The sequence below is a fragment of the Lissotriton vulgaris genome, chromosome 9 (assembly GCF_964263255.1).
Source record: "Lissotriton vulgaris chromosome 9, aLisVul1.2, whole genome shotgun sequence".
NCBI classification, from domain to species: domain Eukaryota; kingdom Metazoa; phylum Chordata; class Amphibia; order Caudata; family Salamandridae; genus Lissotriton; species Lissotriton vulgaris.
Genome location: NC_141697.1, coordinates 331,258,608 through 331,275,671, shown reverse-complemented (window position 1 = coordinate 331,275,671; position 17,064 = coordinate 331,258,608). Strand labels below are relative to the sequence as shown.

Here is a 17,064-nt window from a genome sequence, read left to right as displayed (position 1 = left end):
TATTAATCAGTTATTTGGATTGAAAAGGATAGTGGAGGGACAAAGGTTTGCATATATATATATATATATATATATATAGTGCTCGTTACCCCCAGTAAAGACATTGGCGTAGTTTTAACAACTCTGGATATAAAGCTGTAATTGCATTCGCCTCTAGTGCCCTCAGTCCTGGAGAGGAAACATTTTCTGTGATTAAAAAGAAGCCTTGGCAAATGATTGGGCTTTAGATCGTTTTAACTACACAATGTGTGCGCTAGACCGGTCTCCAGTTGCTGTGGCCTTTAACAAGGGCTTAACTATTACGGATTTAATAAGTGTTTCTCCTAAACTTGCTCGCGTCTTTGCGACTGTTGGATTACAATTATGAAATATCCCATGTGCCATCAGATGCCCTCATTCATAAAAGATAAAGGGATCTGGAGAGAGTATTGTGTGGCTGGGGTTACGGGACAACGAAGCGTTGGATGTAAATGATTCCGGATTTCCTCTTAGCAGCCAGCCACCCACTGATCTATGGAAGCACCCAGGCATCCTCTTAGCATTCCAGAACTCGCGGTCACCCAAAACGGTCAGCATGCAAGGTTTGGAGCGGGGAAGGAAGGGGCGCTGCGCTGGCTTTTGTTTCGTGCCTCTTTACGGAATGAATAAGCATCTTGGCTGCATCTTCTCTTCCAGCCTACTGGGAGGAGGCCCTTTATTAGCCCTGGTTTTAGTGGGCGTGCTACCTCAGCCTAATTCAGTACTTGCACGGATGTTTTGCTATTGCCATGCACAAAGCAATCCATGAAAGTAGAAACTCAGAGTTAACATGGAATGGCTTTACTTCTATCTGCACAGGGAGCTGAACAAGCTATTTTGGGTGAGTTTTTTAGTTATGATTCCCCTAAACTTTAAAGAGACTAAGGGCACCTTGAGGACACGAGTTTTTAACTTCTATTTGCTATTCTTGTGCCCATCTGAACGTCGGTATTTTCACTGCTGCAAACAACAATACATGAGGTCCCATAATGCATTTTCGGGTGTCACTTAAGCATTATCTTTTGTATGCAAACTAGTGGCAGATAAATAGGCACCACTTTTCAATGTTATTCCCTGCTTTCAAAGCTATACTATAAAGGTGTAATGTGCCAAATGCTTTTACCCCTTCTGTGTCTTGGGGAAAATGGATCGATTCATACGGGCCTTCTTCTAATTTCTGTCTTTTTGAGCCTTCTGATGCAACAATTATTATTTATTTCTTTTTGAACAGAGCCATCATTAAAACGTGTGCTTCTTACTAGTTCAAGCAGCACTCGTGTGTGTACCACACAGTGCCTTACATATGTATGCGCGTACTGGGTTCAGCAGTGTGCATGTATTGCCACTACTGCACTGTCTGCACCTCAGCTTTTGCCACACCTGTAAGCTGCCTGCCTCTTGTCCAAATGCTTTTCTTTTTCCAATGATTGAAGTAAATGCTACATGATTTTAAATTATAGTATGTGCCCAGAGAGGCACATATCCGAGTTTGGATGATAACACATCAGACCATTGTTTACCTGCATAAATTCAACTTACAAAAGCTTGCTGGGGGCACCAACACATTGTTGCACTGGGCGCCACGAGTTTTAAAGTCGGCCCTATGTCTGCTGTGCCCCCTCTCCCCACCCCGATATCCATCCATGCCATGAAAAGGCCCTAAACATAAACGGGCCTATAAGTTAAAAACTGCCCGCCTGGGCCTTACCTGGTAAACTGCCCCAGTTCACAACTGGCAGCGGCAAGCAACCACATGGACTAGCTGCTGCCGGCATGATGATTCAGACAGAACAGACTGCCTCCAGTCGGCGGTGCGTCCATTGGGGGCGTTGGGGCGTTGCCCCACTAGCCATGGACGCACCTGCCAACAACAACAACATGCATAATTTAAAAACTAAGTCAGAACGTTCTCAGAACGGGATTAATCTGAGCAGCGTGCTACCGTCCCCGGCCGGGAGAAGCCCGACAGAATCGGGCAGCGCATAAGGGAGTGGGCCGTGCGGGGGGCGGCGCAAGCAGAATAGCGTTGGCACTGGCAGTAACTGCGCGCGGGCCAGTCAAAATATTGAGGACTCGTGGGTTTCACATGCGCAGTGTGTACTACAGTAACTGTACACACTGCGCAAATGAAATCCAGGAGGCCTCGATATTTTGACTGGCCTGCGCATGCGTACTGTGGTCCATCCACCCCCCACCCCCCATATCACTCAGAGACTAGACAGGCATGGGACCCGGGCCCCGGTCTCATTAGGGGCAAATAGCAGTCTGCTCGTAAGCCAATCCTGGCGCAGTGGCGCTCTTAACGCTGCGCCAGGATTGGCTGCTGCAGCAGGATGGTACCACGCGGCGTGGGTGTTGGCTGCTCTGCTGCGGCCCGCACTGCATGGCCAATCACCTGTGGCTATTATCCAGCAAAGTAGAGGTGATTGGCCATTACCACGCGTGGCGCACCAAAACAACAACCAGAATACGAAACTAACAACAAGTCTACTAAGTGAAAGTAGAAGTAGACTCGTCATCGTCAGAGAGAGTGTGTCTTCTAATCTAGAGTCACTCACAACTCACAAGGAGTCCGTCCGTCGTCGTCGTCGTGCCCGGGCCTGGTTACAGAGTAGTGAGAGACTGAGTGTGTGTGTGCCCAGTGTGCCCCTACGGACCCGGACCGGACCTCACGACCACCGTGGCACGGCACCTCGTCCACCGTCTACGACGTAAGTCTTTTACTGTGCACAGCACAGACAGTAGCAGCGCACACCACACCACTGTTTCACGAGTACTGTTTCACCTGTACCTGCATGTTACAGACGCCCCCCGCACTTTTGCCTGTAGGCTGCTGCTACAGTTAGCATAATGTGAATGAAATGTGTTAGTGTTACTTACTGTAACTTGCCGCAGGTGAGTAGTCGGCTGCACTCGGCCTGTGTGACCCTAATTTAAACTTAACCTACCCTGCTGAATCTGATGACCGCATACCAGTCCAGAACTCTCTGTACTGAGAACTCTACTAGAAGGCTGAAAACTGGTGTGAACTGTGGGGTGGGACTGTCTTGTGACCAGAATGAAGAGTGAGAGTCGCATTTGACCCACAGGCTCGGAGGCGCCACAAGTGCAAAAAACTTGTGTTCTTCAAATAAATACCCACAGGATGGCTCCCGCGCCTCTGCGCCTGCCTGCTACGCTACCACCCACTCCGGTTCGAGTGTATGCCAGACAATGCCCTTGCGCCAGTTCTGAGATGCCAAGTTAGAAAGCCTGCAGTATAGCTTTACGCGTTCTCCCTGCCTGCAGGCTTAGAGGCTCTCAGAATAAACAGTCTGGAAGTATTCCTGGCATTCTTGTTTACTCGTTGCTCCACAACAAAGAACTTTTTAGGTCTGTGGGGTGGGGTGAGTATTGTTTGTTGTCCTACATTATGGCAAATGGTATTTTTAGGCCTATTGTACGTGATTGTGATACTGTTTATGTACACGTGCGCTAACATAATGTAGTAGTGAATGATTAAAGTTATTTTTCTTTTCAGGTAAAAGCCCTGATTGGACTCTGAATGTTTTACTGCACCTCGTTGCATTAGTTAAGAATCATGCTTCAATACCGCTCTTAGAGGGCGTCGTCAGTAAACTCATTCCACCACCTGATGATTGCGGGGATGTTACCACATCGAGGTATTACCACATTGGTAATACCTCGATGTGGTAACATCCCCGCAATCATCAGGTGGTGCGTTATTACCATTGGTTGGTTTATGTTATCGCATATTTTACTATGCTTACATGTACAGAGTTACTGTCTGCGTTTAACTGGCGGCGCCGGCGATGATGCACTGGGGGCAGAATGCGCATAGTGGGTAGTACTGTTTCCCACTGCCTCAAATTACTATCAAAGCTTCTCCATTTTAGCGACTGAAAGCAAATTTATTTGCTATTAACACTGGAATGCTTGGGTGCAATTGTGAATTTCTTGCATAAAATGTATTCTCGTCGGTCGTCCTTAATCTGCAGGTACCAGCTGACGGCATTCATAGCAACTGCCTGTCCATGACTGCTATGAGTGTACTATAGGACCCGTATCCGATGATTTGTACCAGCCCGAGAGGTGGATGTAGCTGGGTTTGGTTGCAGGACAGACACAATGGATATATAGATCCAGATCTAGGGTTCTGATATGAAAATAAGAACAACAGGACACGGACAGAGTATGATTGTAAGGGCCGCCTCTATTTTTAAAAACTTAATGGACCGGCCAGGGTTTGTAGGGGTATTTTACCCTAGCACGACGTGCGATTTGAAGGACATGGAAGAAAGGCAAGTTACGAACGAATTCTGTGACAAGTATGTTGGGAATGTGGGCAACATCTCCGTGACATCAACTGAAACCAAATGTCTTTGCCATGTGTGGAAAAGAATTCTTTAATGGCTTTGAAGAGACACTGATGGAATGAAACAGTAAACCAAAGATGAAACGGGTAAGGTCTGGGATCTGATAATAAAATAAGAACAAATCGTCGTTGTGGCTACTGTGGTCCGTCTTGAGTATTGTGAAATGAATAAAAGACGCTAAATTAAGACAGTGCTGAAATGAAATTTGGGAAGTCATGTAACTACTAAAGACTTAACTGCATGATAAGAATGGCGAGAAGATGCACTGTCTTTATGCATTGTATGTGACAATAACTCTGCAACCATTGAGCCTCTGCCACTTTAATAGGAACAATATGTGAATGGTCCAGTCCTTCCTTACTGTTTGTAGTTACCTTTTGTAAAGATCAAACATGCCTGCCTTAGTGCCTTTACTATGCTGTCAGCAATGTCAGTGCCGTGACTGGTCTTAACACAAAGTCGGACGCGCCACTGTGATCGCTTCTCACTCAGCCAAGCACGGCAGGGTCCGTGGGCCTGCCTGAGGTCCGAGGGTGAGAACTTGAAGGCCTGATGTCCGGGGGTTAGAGGGCTGCAGAGTGTGAGGGCCGGATGTCTTGGGTGAGAGGGGCTGGGGTCCAGGGTGAGAGCGCTGCAGAGTGTGAGTGTCTAAGGCCCGAGAGGGTGAGAGGGGCTGAGGTCCGAGAGTGTGAGGGTCTGAGGTCCGGGGGTGAGAGGGCTGCCTGCAGGGTGTGAGCCTGAGGGTTTAAGGTCGGAGAGGGGCTGAGGTCCGAGAGTGTGAAGGTCTGAGGTCCGGGGGTGAGAGGGCTGCAGCCAGGGTGTGAGGGTCTAAGGTCTGAGAGGGTGAGAGGGGCTGACTGAGGTCCGAGGGTGGGAGGGTCTGAGGTCCGGGGTGAGAGGGCTACAGAGAGAGTGTGAGGGTCTGTGTTCCAGGATGAGTGGGCCTGAGGTCTTGGGTTTGAGGGCTTGAGCCCAGAGGCCTGGAGACAGCAGGCAGCAGAGTGTGAGGTCCTGAGGTCCTGGGGTGCTACGGTGCAGTGTGATTACCACTTTCCGCCCCACCACTTTCAAATGTCACCAGCCGCCACTGCCCTCGGCTCTAAAATGCAGTCTGTCTCGAGTGACGCTGTAAAATGGCTGCCACTCCAACTGCCGCTGCAGACTAACGCGTGCGGGAAGCAGTCTAAGATCGAGTCTGCGCAGACGCGATTCCTTGGCTTCCCGCCTGCCACATCCCTTCCCAACTCATCATAGGGTGGGTCCCACCACGCCCTGTGACGAGTTGGGAAAGGGGTGGGATGACACCGTTACAAGCTCACCTCCACTCTCTGATTGACGTGAAGTATTAGCGATCCCGGGCTTGTATTTAAAACACCCGGGGCTAACTTTGCCTCTACGCCATCAGGGGGTGGAGACTGCGTCTTGCAGCTAGGTCTTTGCCGAGCTGATGACATCACAGCCCTCAGGGTTGTGAGGTTATCAGCCCGGCAAACACGTAGGCTTCTTTGGGCCCGGCCGCTCGGGGAGCAATCATGTGACGTCCAATAGCGGAGCTGTAGCGGTATTGGTGAGTGGGACAGACAGTGTCCAGTGTTGTTCTACTAGCACTAGCAGTATATTTATAAGAGTAGACTACAATAAAGGAGCCTTTTTATAAAAATCAAATCTGAGCAATTATTGATAAATTTAACTTGGGCGGAGCCCCGACGCCCTCAAAGAGAAGCCGCCACTGGCCCTTTCTTACCTGGATAAAGGTTTTTTGAAAGGTGAGTGTTTGGAGTTCGCTAATACACCTAAAGGACGTAATGGCCACATTACAGGAAAGGAAATGAAGAGGAGAGGAATGCATAGTTCCAAATGGTGGTCCCATGACCCTGGTGTGGACTATATTGAAATTTCTCAGTAGAGCAGGAAGCTCTCTAGGGCGTGGCCTTAACACCTTGGCTGCTAGGTGTTTTCCCCTCCTGTGCTGCAACCCAAGCTATACCATTGTTTCATGACGAGCTCAGCTCGTCATCAGCACAGCTCAACCGTGCATCATGACGAGCTGAGCTCGTCATGAGCATCGAAGGGGTTAAAAACCAGGCTCCATGAAAGCTCTAACTGGAATTCTGAAGAGGGAGGAGTGTTGCCTGTTCGCCATGTATAGTGCAATTGCAACTAAGCATAGGCATATAGAGAGTAGGCAAAGCTTGATTTCTGCAAGTGCAAAAGGTAGGCAATAATATTCTGAATAGTAGGATTTTATGGGTTTTAGGTTCTGGGAAATGCAGTGGTGAACCTTTTCCAGATTGCAGTGTAGCAAGCCCATGTTGTGGGCCGTCGGGCTTCTTATAAGATGGATATATATTCCTGAGTTAGATTGAGGTAACTGTATTCTAGGACCTCAGGTGCCAAACTGCAAAGTTGAGTTGTCCAGGATCCGGATGTCTCATCTGCCTCTGTGGTTTAGGCAAAGGCCGCCACTACAATAGGTTGTTGATGTTCCACCACTGCAGAGATCGATAAGTGCTGTAGCCCATCAATGCTAGATCGTCCAAACAACCCTCCTCTTGGGACCACTGGCCCACCAAGCACTCCTTCAACCGACGCATGAGTAACCTGGCATGGGGCTCTATGGCAATACAGGTGGCCATCAGGCTAAGGAGGCGTATGACTGTCCTGACCATGACTAGGGGGTCCGGTTGAAGGTGAGGGATCAGTGCCTAGAAGAACTGTATCTTAGCAATGGTTGGATAAGCCATGGCAACTTCTGAGTTGAGGATTACCACCAAGTAGGGCTGTATCTGAAGGGGATGGAGTTTGTACTTTGTAGCATTGATCATAAACCCTAGCTCATGAAGGAGGTTTATTGTGACCTGCGTGTGTTGAAGGCAGCTTTGACAGGTGCCATTCTTGACAAGACAGTCGTCTAGATTGGTTGTAAGACATGGACGCCCTGTCGGTGCAGATGGTCATCCACCACCGCTAGGCACTTAGTGCACACCCTTGGTGTAGTGGAAACCCTGAAGGAGGGCACCTTGAACTGGTAATGCTTTCCACAGACTACAAACTGGAGATACCGGCGATGTGCTTGGCGAATTGGTATGTGGAAATAAGTGTCCTTCAGGTCGCGAGCAGTCACAAAGTCGCATTGTTGCAGCAGCAGGATGACATAGTGAAGAGTAACCATGTGGAAGTGCTCTGAGAGAATGTATTCATTTAGGGGTCTGAGGTTCAGAAAGGATCATAGGGAACAGTGTATTTTAGGGATCAGAAAGTACAGAGAGAATACTCCTATGTCTTGTTGGTGATGGGTGACAATCCTATCGCCCCTTTGAAAAGGAGCATTTGGACCTCTTCCTTTAGTAGCCTTTAGTGTTCTATGGAGTGTTTATGCTTACCAGGTCCAATGGTGAGAGATGGGGAAATTAATTTCAGACAATAACAATGTTGTATAATGTCCAATACCCACTGGTCGAAGGTAATGTTCCGCCAAGCGGGAAAGAACCTTTGGAGGCACCCTTGAGAGATGTGTGATCGGTGGAAAGAAGAGGCAAGTCATGTCTTAATGGTGGTGGTAGCTCCTTTGGGGAGTCATCTTGCCATCCAAACCCAATATGCATGGGGAAAACACCAGCTAACTTCTTAGATAAATGCTGCAATTTTGTCTTTTCTTAGAACTGTCAATAATTGGTGTTAATATTACCCAATGTAATGGTTACCAAGTTATCCACCCCAAAATGTATCCAGGGAAGCATTGCCCGCAGTACTCTGCCAAATGGCAGTAATACACATTTAACTTACTAATCTATCCAGTCAGAAATGTAAAATGGCATCATTCAGGCCTCTTAGTTGTCTGTCACTTTTTACAACAAAATACATCTATCTATTCCTCAACTATACAGACGCATGGTGATCTTTGAATAGGAAGCTGAAATATTTTCTGCTAAATGTAGAATGAGCTGATGACATGGCAGAGAAAATTAAAATAAATAATTATTTTTTAATGACCACAACTGGACGATTTTTAAATATATGTAATGATTTAAAACTATTTAATAATGTAAATGTTAACGTTTATACCTTTCAATGTTAATTTATACAACCCCTAACCGGTGCGTAATTTATCAAAACCAACTTTAAAAGCTTGTCATGAATTTTTAGGAATCTTAATCCCACTGTTTTTATAAATAAGCACATTTCCAGCTAAGAAATAAATCCCAGTTTTTCACATATTTGGATCCTTTGTTTTCACTTATATTGGGCTGCTAATCAGAGTATACCAAGTTAATTTTCACATTTTAACTAAAAGTTCCACCTTTTTATCCATGCCAATGGACCAAGAACACACTTTTCAACAAGTTGACATTTTCATAGAAATTACTTTAGCCATTAAAAATGAAGAGCAACAAGTTCCCTTTTTGAGACGTGCATTTTTTAACGCAATATATTTTCCTTTTCAAACATATACATTTAAAAAAAACACTCCTAGAAAGTGAACATTATTTTTTTTACGTATTTTGAAACTGGGTTGAACAGTTCTCTTACTGCTAATGTGCCACTTCTGCTTTAAAGATTAACAAGCATAACGTTTGTCTGATAAAGACCATAGTGCCTACAGACAATATACAAATGAAACAGAAATTAATTGTGCTGAAAAAGATAATGAGTTACTTTGATAATGGCACTTGGTGCTAACCGTGCAATTAAATATAAGTGAACAATATACAGAACTTCAGGTGAGGGTGCTTCCACTTCATGCAGTCATTTTATAAGTGTGTTGCATGCTGGACATGCCCACAACCCACTGTACCATAAAAAGTGCCCTCATCACCCTTCACACTGCATTGCATGGCTGAGTTCAGCACATTCCCATATGAATCCTTGGTTATTCTGAGAAAAGCCCACATCGCCTCACCATGTGTGGAGTCAGATCGCACTAGTGAACTGGCAGAGTACCACAAGGATGACACGAGAAGAGGTCACGGGTAGAACAATCCGGAGACGTCCCTGACAGGCCAGTACCTCTGCAGGGCTGGCTGTGCTGCCCTTTATGATGAACCGGCCTGTCTGGAAATCTCATGATTTCTTTATAGTCCATGCCTTCTCATGGCAAGGCTCATTGTCATTGAAGTTGTTACCAAATGAAAAAATGTTTCAGTGGGGAAGAACGTATTTCGAGTGGGCAGAAGGACAGATTTACCCTTAAATATGACCTTTCAGTATTTTCAGACTACATTAAACTGGGGAAGGTGCCACCTCCAACCATGTGTGCGCTTGTGCATCAGTGCCCGATAAAGAGGTGATTGCAACAGATACCCTGGAGATATAGAGTGACGCTGCTCTTCTTTTGCCCCGGCCCCCTCTCACTGAGCTGCTTTCACGTGGGCAACAAGGCAATGGTGGCCCTGGCTTCTCATGCTGGAGGCTGGAAGATGGGGAAGGATGAGAAGAAGGGTGCAGAGCATCGGCTTCTAAGAGAAACTGGGCCAACGAGATGACTTCTCGCTCACCTAGGCTGCACCGGCGCTGAAAGGAAACATGCATCATGAGAACAACATGAGTTGGCAGGACAGGAGTGGAGCAAAGGCCTTCAAAAGCTAAGAATGCCAACTTCGCTCTATACCAAGGCAGTCAAGAGCACAAGAATCTAAAAGCAGATGTGAAGTTACCTGCAATGTTGTTTTTACAGCCTGGCATCTTCGAGGTCAGACTGTTTACGATCAATAAGGCGTCATGAGTATGCACGTCATGTACATTTATAAAAGATCCTTGCATCAGACCTTACTAGCTTAACAACATTCAGACAAAATGTGTGGCTGTGTAAGCCATTTTTAAAGAGTTAAAACATGGTTAGGGAATTAGATAGATTAAAAATCTTTATTCGATCGTACCAGCATAGAACAATAAAAGATGCCACACATAAAATACAGATATTAAAACATCATAGAGTTGCGTACATGTACAACGGATTTTAAAAAGGATCCAAGAGCAAACAAATATTTTTAGCAGAAACTATTTATAAAAAACAAAGCGCTGGTCTACATGAGTAAATTATGTTTCCTAATGACAGACAATAAAAAAAACTGTGTATACTTACAAAATCTCCAGAAGAATACAAAAAGTAAAAGCTATTGTGTAGATTCCACATCACAAGAGCACAAACTAATTGATGAAGTAACAAATTGGTCCAAAGGAAAACATAAGATTTAACAAATACCGCTGTATCGAACTCTGGCCAAATGCGATCTTACCCAAGAGCTACAGGTAAGCGAAACATCAGCTAAAATAAGAGCACACGGGCAGATGGAGAGGTAAATGTAGAATTGGCAGCTGCTGGAGAACACGACCGGACAAAATACAGGGAGGCGAAGAGAGGTGAAAAGCATGACTGAAACCCTGTGACGTGCCATACCTCAAGAACAGGCCTACTTGAGGAGTTGCTAGTACATGGTGCTGCTGAGATAAATTAAGCCTATGGTGTACTGTGGATGATTCCGAGGAGAAAGATCCCAAATTAAGGCTTTGTGAAGGGCTGATAGAGCAGAGACGACAGGAGCACCACACAAAATATTGTCAATTTGGGATAACATGGAGACAAGCTTTTCTCAAAGAGGCTTCATGTAGTCGCAAGTAGCCAAAGTAACATCAGTGACCGAAGGTGCGGGAAAAAGATGTAGTACGTGTGATGTTAGGCATGCCACCCCGGTTCCTCTCCGGATTATGTTGTACCAAACATTGTTTTGGGTGTTTGGCTGCTAGTTCAGCCAACATGGGAAATTGGTCATCTACAGCACAGATGCCTTGTTGTTGACAATCAGGGATGGTCTCTACAATAATAACTTTGGGGGTCCACAGTTGTGGAAGACAATGGGGAGACAGGGCAGGAAGAGGAAACTGGCCCATTATAAGAAAAGCAGCACTTTGCAGGCTTGATTCCTTTAGGACTCTCTCCCACAGTACACTTAGGAAAACATTTATGTTGAACTCTTCGGAACCGTGTGAACAGGTTGAGCACGATTAGCAGTTTTTCAATTACCCATTTTTGTTTGGAGATCAATGAAATGTGGCCCGGTTAAGAGCCTGTGAACCATTTACTAATGTAGTGAATGTATGAAATCCTTTGTTCAGAATCCTACAAGTGTGTGATTTCTTGATGTAAGAGAGCCCCTTTCCCTTATTTTAGAAGGCAAATCTATGCCGGATCTCTTCCTCCTATTTTCTGTATTTGGCTGATCGGAGCTCTACTGACTACTTGATTGATTCTGTACCTTAACTTTGCACTCGGATTTATTGATTAATTGATTTTGAGTCCCTTCAATACATTTCCGTATGGCTGAAATTCTTAAAACCTTCAAGGTTGAGACTTCATTGTCTGTCATTCTTGAAGGACGAAATATGCTCTGCATTTCTGTTAACTGAAATTGTAACATTCAACTTCTTATATTTAGACAGGTCCAGTGAGGAGCAACAAAGTCAGTCTAGGGGCAACACTGTCCCAATCCATCAAGGCGCGCTTTCGGGCAGGATTGAATGGGTTTTGTGTGCCTTCACAAACAAGTAACTTTTGCTTTTCCAGATTAAGCCCATTGCAGAATTACATGCAAAGATTAGACTGTTAAGTATTACCCTATCTTCCCTAAGTGGTGGAGGTAGAAAATGGAGCACATAATGTATTAAGAACTGTTTGGTCAACTAAAATCACTCTTTCAGCATATATTAGAAAACAATGCTTTGTAAATGTTGGTACAGATAATCACAAAGCTACTTTTAAATATCAGCTACAGGGATTTTTTTTCCACACAGATAAGTTTAATTCCATCATTCACATGTGTAAACTGGAGATAGAAATGAGATGCACTTGATGAGTTTATGAAATAGTTCAGAAGTTTTTTTTACGGTCAACCTAATGCACAACAGCCTTTCTAGCATCCATAGTGTTAAAACAATCTTCTTGGCTGCTTTGTTGCAAGTAGAAAAAAAAGTTCATATCATTGGTTGACGACGTTTTGTAAGTATATTGGGTGGGCCTTCAACTCACTGTGTGTAAAAAAAATACTTATTGCCGCCGGAATTACCACCTTCTGAGAGACCTTTAAAAACAATGCTTAATTTATAGCTTTTGCTACCGAACTAAGTGTTATTTAAATCAACACAGCTCCAACTCCCGTATTCACAAAAACTCTTATCAATTAATTTAAGATCTCACAGGATGGGGACCTTCGTAGGCCTCCTCTATTCGAGGAGTGAGAATCCTCTGCAACAGCTATTTAAAAACAAAATGTTTTACAGGGCAATAAGTGGCCCTATATGTAGGGTAGGGCCATAAATTCCACTCTACCGGCGGAGTTAGCTGAGTTTTGCCCACTCAAGGGTACAATTGGAAAGCGAAGTTCCTCAAAGCTACTCCAATAGACTTTTGGCAGAGTTTTTTCTCATGCGCAGCTTGCCCGCACTAAGTTGGTGAGATTGAGCGAGAATTGACATCCTCTAGCGTGATATTTGGGCAGTAGAATGACACCCCGGAGACATTTTTTGAACGCGGGCTGTCGCAACCATTCACAGAGCGAAAGCTGCAGCTTGAGTAAAAAAATTACTCGAGAGGCAGCAGAGCAGCAGCACCCTCTGGTGAGCCGCATCGTGCCATTCATGCTGCTTTTGCAGTGTGGAACATGCGCCCGAAGCTAAAAATCAGAGCGAGCAGCACAATGTACTGATTTCCGCCCACTTGCAGAACTCTGCAGAACCTCTAAGCCATTATGTAACTGCGGATTTCCAGAGTAAAACCTTGCGCGTTCCGCCCACCCTTACCTATATGCCACCTTATGTTCTACCCTTTGTTAACACTTCTGAGATATACATGTTTGTGTGTGTACATGTACATGCACTGGACTGTGATGCGGGTGCAAGAGAAGTATGCAACCCGTTTTTTGCTTAACATTCCATCAAGCCTGTTTGAATTTTCAGAGATGTAATAGGACCCGAAAACTGCAACCAGGTTTGTGGGATCTCACCCGGGCTAAATATGAGTGTTTTAGTGCCTGCATGTCACCTCTATTTGTTATTCACTGCAGTGCGATGTACAAGCAATACGAAGTGCAACTATGTGACCAGCATGATGATTTATAGATGGCCTAGATTTTTCGGATATTGTATAGCAACATGAAAGTATTTATTATAGTATGCTGGTGTTTTTTTACATTGAATTTGCTGTAGTCGAGTAGCGTGGGTAACACTAAGTGTACATTTGACAATTGTTGATGCATCACGATATGCTTCATCATTTATGATGTAAATAGCCACAATGTACAGATTTTATAGTGAATGTATTTTTACATAATTGTTCACCAGATTTTAAATTTACGTTTAATTTAATTCTAGTAACTCTTTTATGTGTATGTTAGAGTATAAAGGCTACCACTAAAATGGCGCTCATCAGATTGAGAAAGCCTGCTGTGACAGGCGAAACGAGTCTCTCTGTGCTGGGTTGGAGGAGGCTTTATTCAATAAAGAAGCCTTTACCTGAATGGTCCTCGTGTGCGTGCTCTTTTTCCTGAAGTGGAGTGGAGATTTTTTTTATATATATATATATATATATACAAATAAACACACGCATTCATTCCTCTTGCACGTTCAACTAGTTTCCCCTCTTTATCTTTACCCATTCCCTTGCTTCTCCTCCTCTTTTCCCCTTGAGTTCACTGGTTTTCTTTCACTTCCCTCATCTTCCTCCAGCATTTTGCACTGTCTTCATTATACCTCCCACCCTATTGTTACGCTTACTCTGTCACACACTTCTCATTATCCTTACTCTCACCACTGGATCACTCTCCTTCCTCTCTTACGAACGTCCTTCCATCTCTTACTTCCATCTCCATCTTCACCAGCTCAGGTCAGTGCAACAATATTTCCCACCCAAGGTGAGGGCACATTTTTCAGTAACACCAGCTGTAGCAATTGTGCCATATGCACATTCACAGGTGCACACTCACATATGACAAAGATAACAATCTTTTTTTGCTGCCCATCAGCAGCGCAAACACTTAATGATAATTTTTCAAACTTAAGTTAGTAACACTGAAACTTTGTGCCACACTTAAGCAATACTGAATTAGAAGTACTGCTGTTGGTCTATGTAGAGAAAACCCAGTGCAGGATTCTAGACTTAATTCGAAGCAGTTGATTATTTCAAAATGAAACCTGGATATTTAGGTTTTGAATATAAAACAAAATAAAGGTTAGGCCATTTAAACCTCTGTATTTTTTCTTGGTGCTTTGTTTTTCGTGAATTGAAAAGTGACTGTTAAGAGTCAGATTATTCAGATCCAAAAATAGAAGGAGCATAGTGACTGCGGACTCTAGAAAAGGAGACTCAAAAATGAGTACAATGCTGCTGCTTCCTCCTTACTATTTGTGAGTGGAGTAGTAGATCAGACAGGAACACTTTACTGCAGGTGAGTGGCCCACCCTTTACAAAGGGAACACTACTATTTACTTTTTTATACAAGGATACCCCAGAAAGTCCCAGTCCGGGACAGCTAATAAAATCTAAGAAAGGCCAAGGATAGGCGCATTCAGAAGCAACTTGGTGAAAGTTTATGCATCAACAATCATCCTTTTTTCCCCCATCTAGGTGAAAATTTATTTCAGCATGTCGTGCATAGGCAAACGCCGGAAGCGTTTAGACGGAAACTGCCTTGTTTACGGGTGAAGATGACCCAATTAAATAGCCCACACTCAGTGTAAACATAGCTGACAGGTTAACCTGCAAGTTGGCTTATCATCAAAATACCCAACATAGAGGCCATTTAGTAGTATACACAGTACTACAAAAAATACACACAACTCAGTATTACTTATCTGCCCCTATGCCCTTAACACAAATTCTTCAAAATGCACAGACCAATACTAATTTATATACTGATATATTCCATGGGGAGGACAAAATTGTTGTTGATGCAAGACATACTGAAATATATTTTTCACCAAGCTGCTTGAGTGCGCCTGTTGTAGGAAATGTTCCCAGGTTGTTTGAGTGGGACATATCCGGGGTCTCACATCCGTTGGCGCACCTGGGAGCAGTGAGGCTCTGTGCGGTTTCATATACATACATACACACATTTTACGGGTGAGATTGTGTTTATAATTTGAGTTAAGTCTATCTGTAAGTTTTCTAATGACTTCTTAGGATAGATTAAAAAACCACGCAAGCACTTAAAGACCAAAAACATAGAACCAGCAGTAACTATAAGAAGTTGTCTTATAATATATTTCCAATCCATTAGAAAATGAAATGTTATTTTTAAGCCATGAGAGTGTGAAGGGGACAGGTTGTGTTTTACATAACAGTGTAGTGCAGGGGAGCTACACTAGTTCCTCCTCTATGCTCCGCTGGTTTGAAACGTTGCCTTTCTCCCAGAACATGTTGGTCTTCACTATCTGACAGCAATCCAGCCGCTGGAGAGATGGCATAGCTACATCAGGAAACAATCAAGCTCCTTCACCAATTTCAAAACAATAAAATAATTTGATTTAAAATTTTTGAATCAATCAAAGGGTACCATTAGGACTTGAGTACTTACGCTGGGAGGGGATAATCTGTTACTCTCTTCCAGGAACTCCTCCAAAGTCACCATCTCGCTGTCCGGTGAGACAACTGGCGGCCGGGTCTTTGGTTTTTGCGGGGTGTCATAGTCCATCAGCCCATTTCTGGGCAGGGAGGAGTCATGCCTCGCAGTGGGCTCCAGCATGGCAGAACTGGAGCGGTAAAGGAAGCTGTCTCTGGGCAAGGTATTCACTTCCCGACTCTGAAACACGTCTTCACTGCTGAGGCTCTCTGACCTGCCATGGAGGCGATCTGCTGAACCTGGGAAAGTTCAAAGAAATGTGTACTTACAATACCCATTTGATATAAGCTTTTAAAAAAAAAACAACTTGTAAACATTCGGGCCCCAACACTAGATGGCAGGAGTATGCATAGCATGTGTATCTACAGCCACACATACCTCGAACATATATTTTTCTTTAGAGAAGCCCCTTCCTCTACAATCATTGCCAATATGTAGCTAGTTGCACATTTTTCTTTGAAATCTCTAATTCATTTCACAAACAAGCAGCGACTTATAACATCTACATTGGCAATGAAAGCATCAAGAGCGGAGGCTGCAAATGTATTGATTTCTAACGCATCAGGGATGATATCCATCAATGCTACAAGAACCACAGGGCCCTGTACACGCTCCCGGGCCAATAGGTATTACTATCATCTGTGAAGATATAGTTAAGCTATTGATAGTGTAGTGGCGAGGGGAACAATTCCCACGATAATATATTAAGAAATACTCACCAACCCTGACCATGGAAAGCCCCCACGCCAATAAAGAGGGGGAGAGCAGAAGGAAGAGCAGCGGGGCGCGGTGAATCCTCTATCTGTTCTGCCTCACTCTGATAAGTCCTCCCCTCTTGGGAGCAAAGCATCTTCAAATAATTGCAGAGCCCATAGGCAGGGAGAACAGATCAAGCATGTTCTAATTTTGTATAGATGTTACACTAGAGTTTCCAGATAAGTGTGAATTTGGTGGCATTATTTGCAAGGCGGTTGGAGAGGAGCTCCATTGCCATTATGTTCCAGAGGTGAGTGAGCCACACCGAGGGGGGGAGGGGGACATGGGTGAGGGCTTTTTTCCAA

General features: G+C 44.4%; 1 protein-coding gene across 3 annotated transcripts in view; it reads right to left on the bottom strand.

The window, feature by feature from the left end:
• CCDC88C (coiled-coil and HOOK domain protein 88C) overlaps positions 1-17,064 on the bottom strand; it is a 584,514-nt gene that overhangs the window by 97,246 nt on the left and 470,204 nt on the right. For 2 of the 3 annotated variants that reach the window (XM_086937646.1, XM_086937645.1), the window contains exon 29: positions 15,959-16,242. In XM_086937646.1, coding sequence (XP_086793772.1) covers positions 15,959-16,242 — 284 coding nt within the window. Of the gene's footprint in view, positions 1-9,695; positions 9,906-15,958; positions 16,243-17,064 lie in introns of all 3 variants that reach the window. The other variant, XM_086937647.1, reaches the window with a different exon arrangement.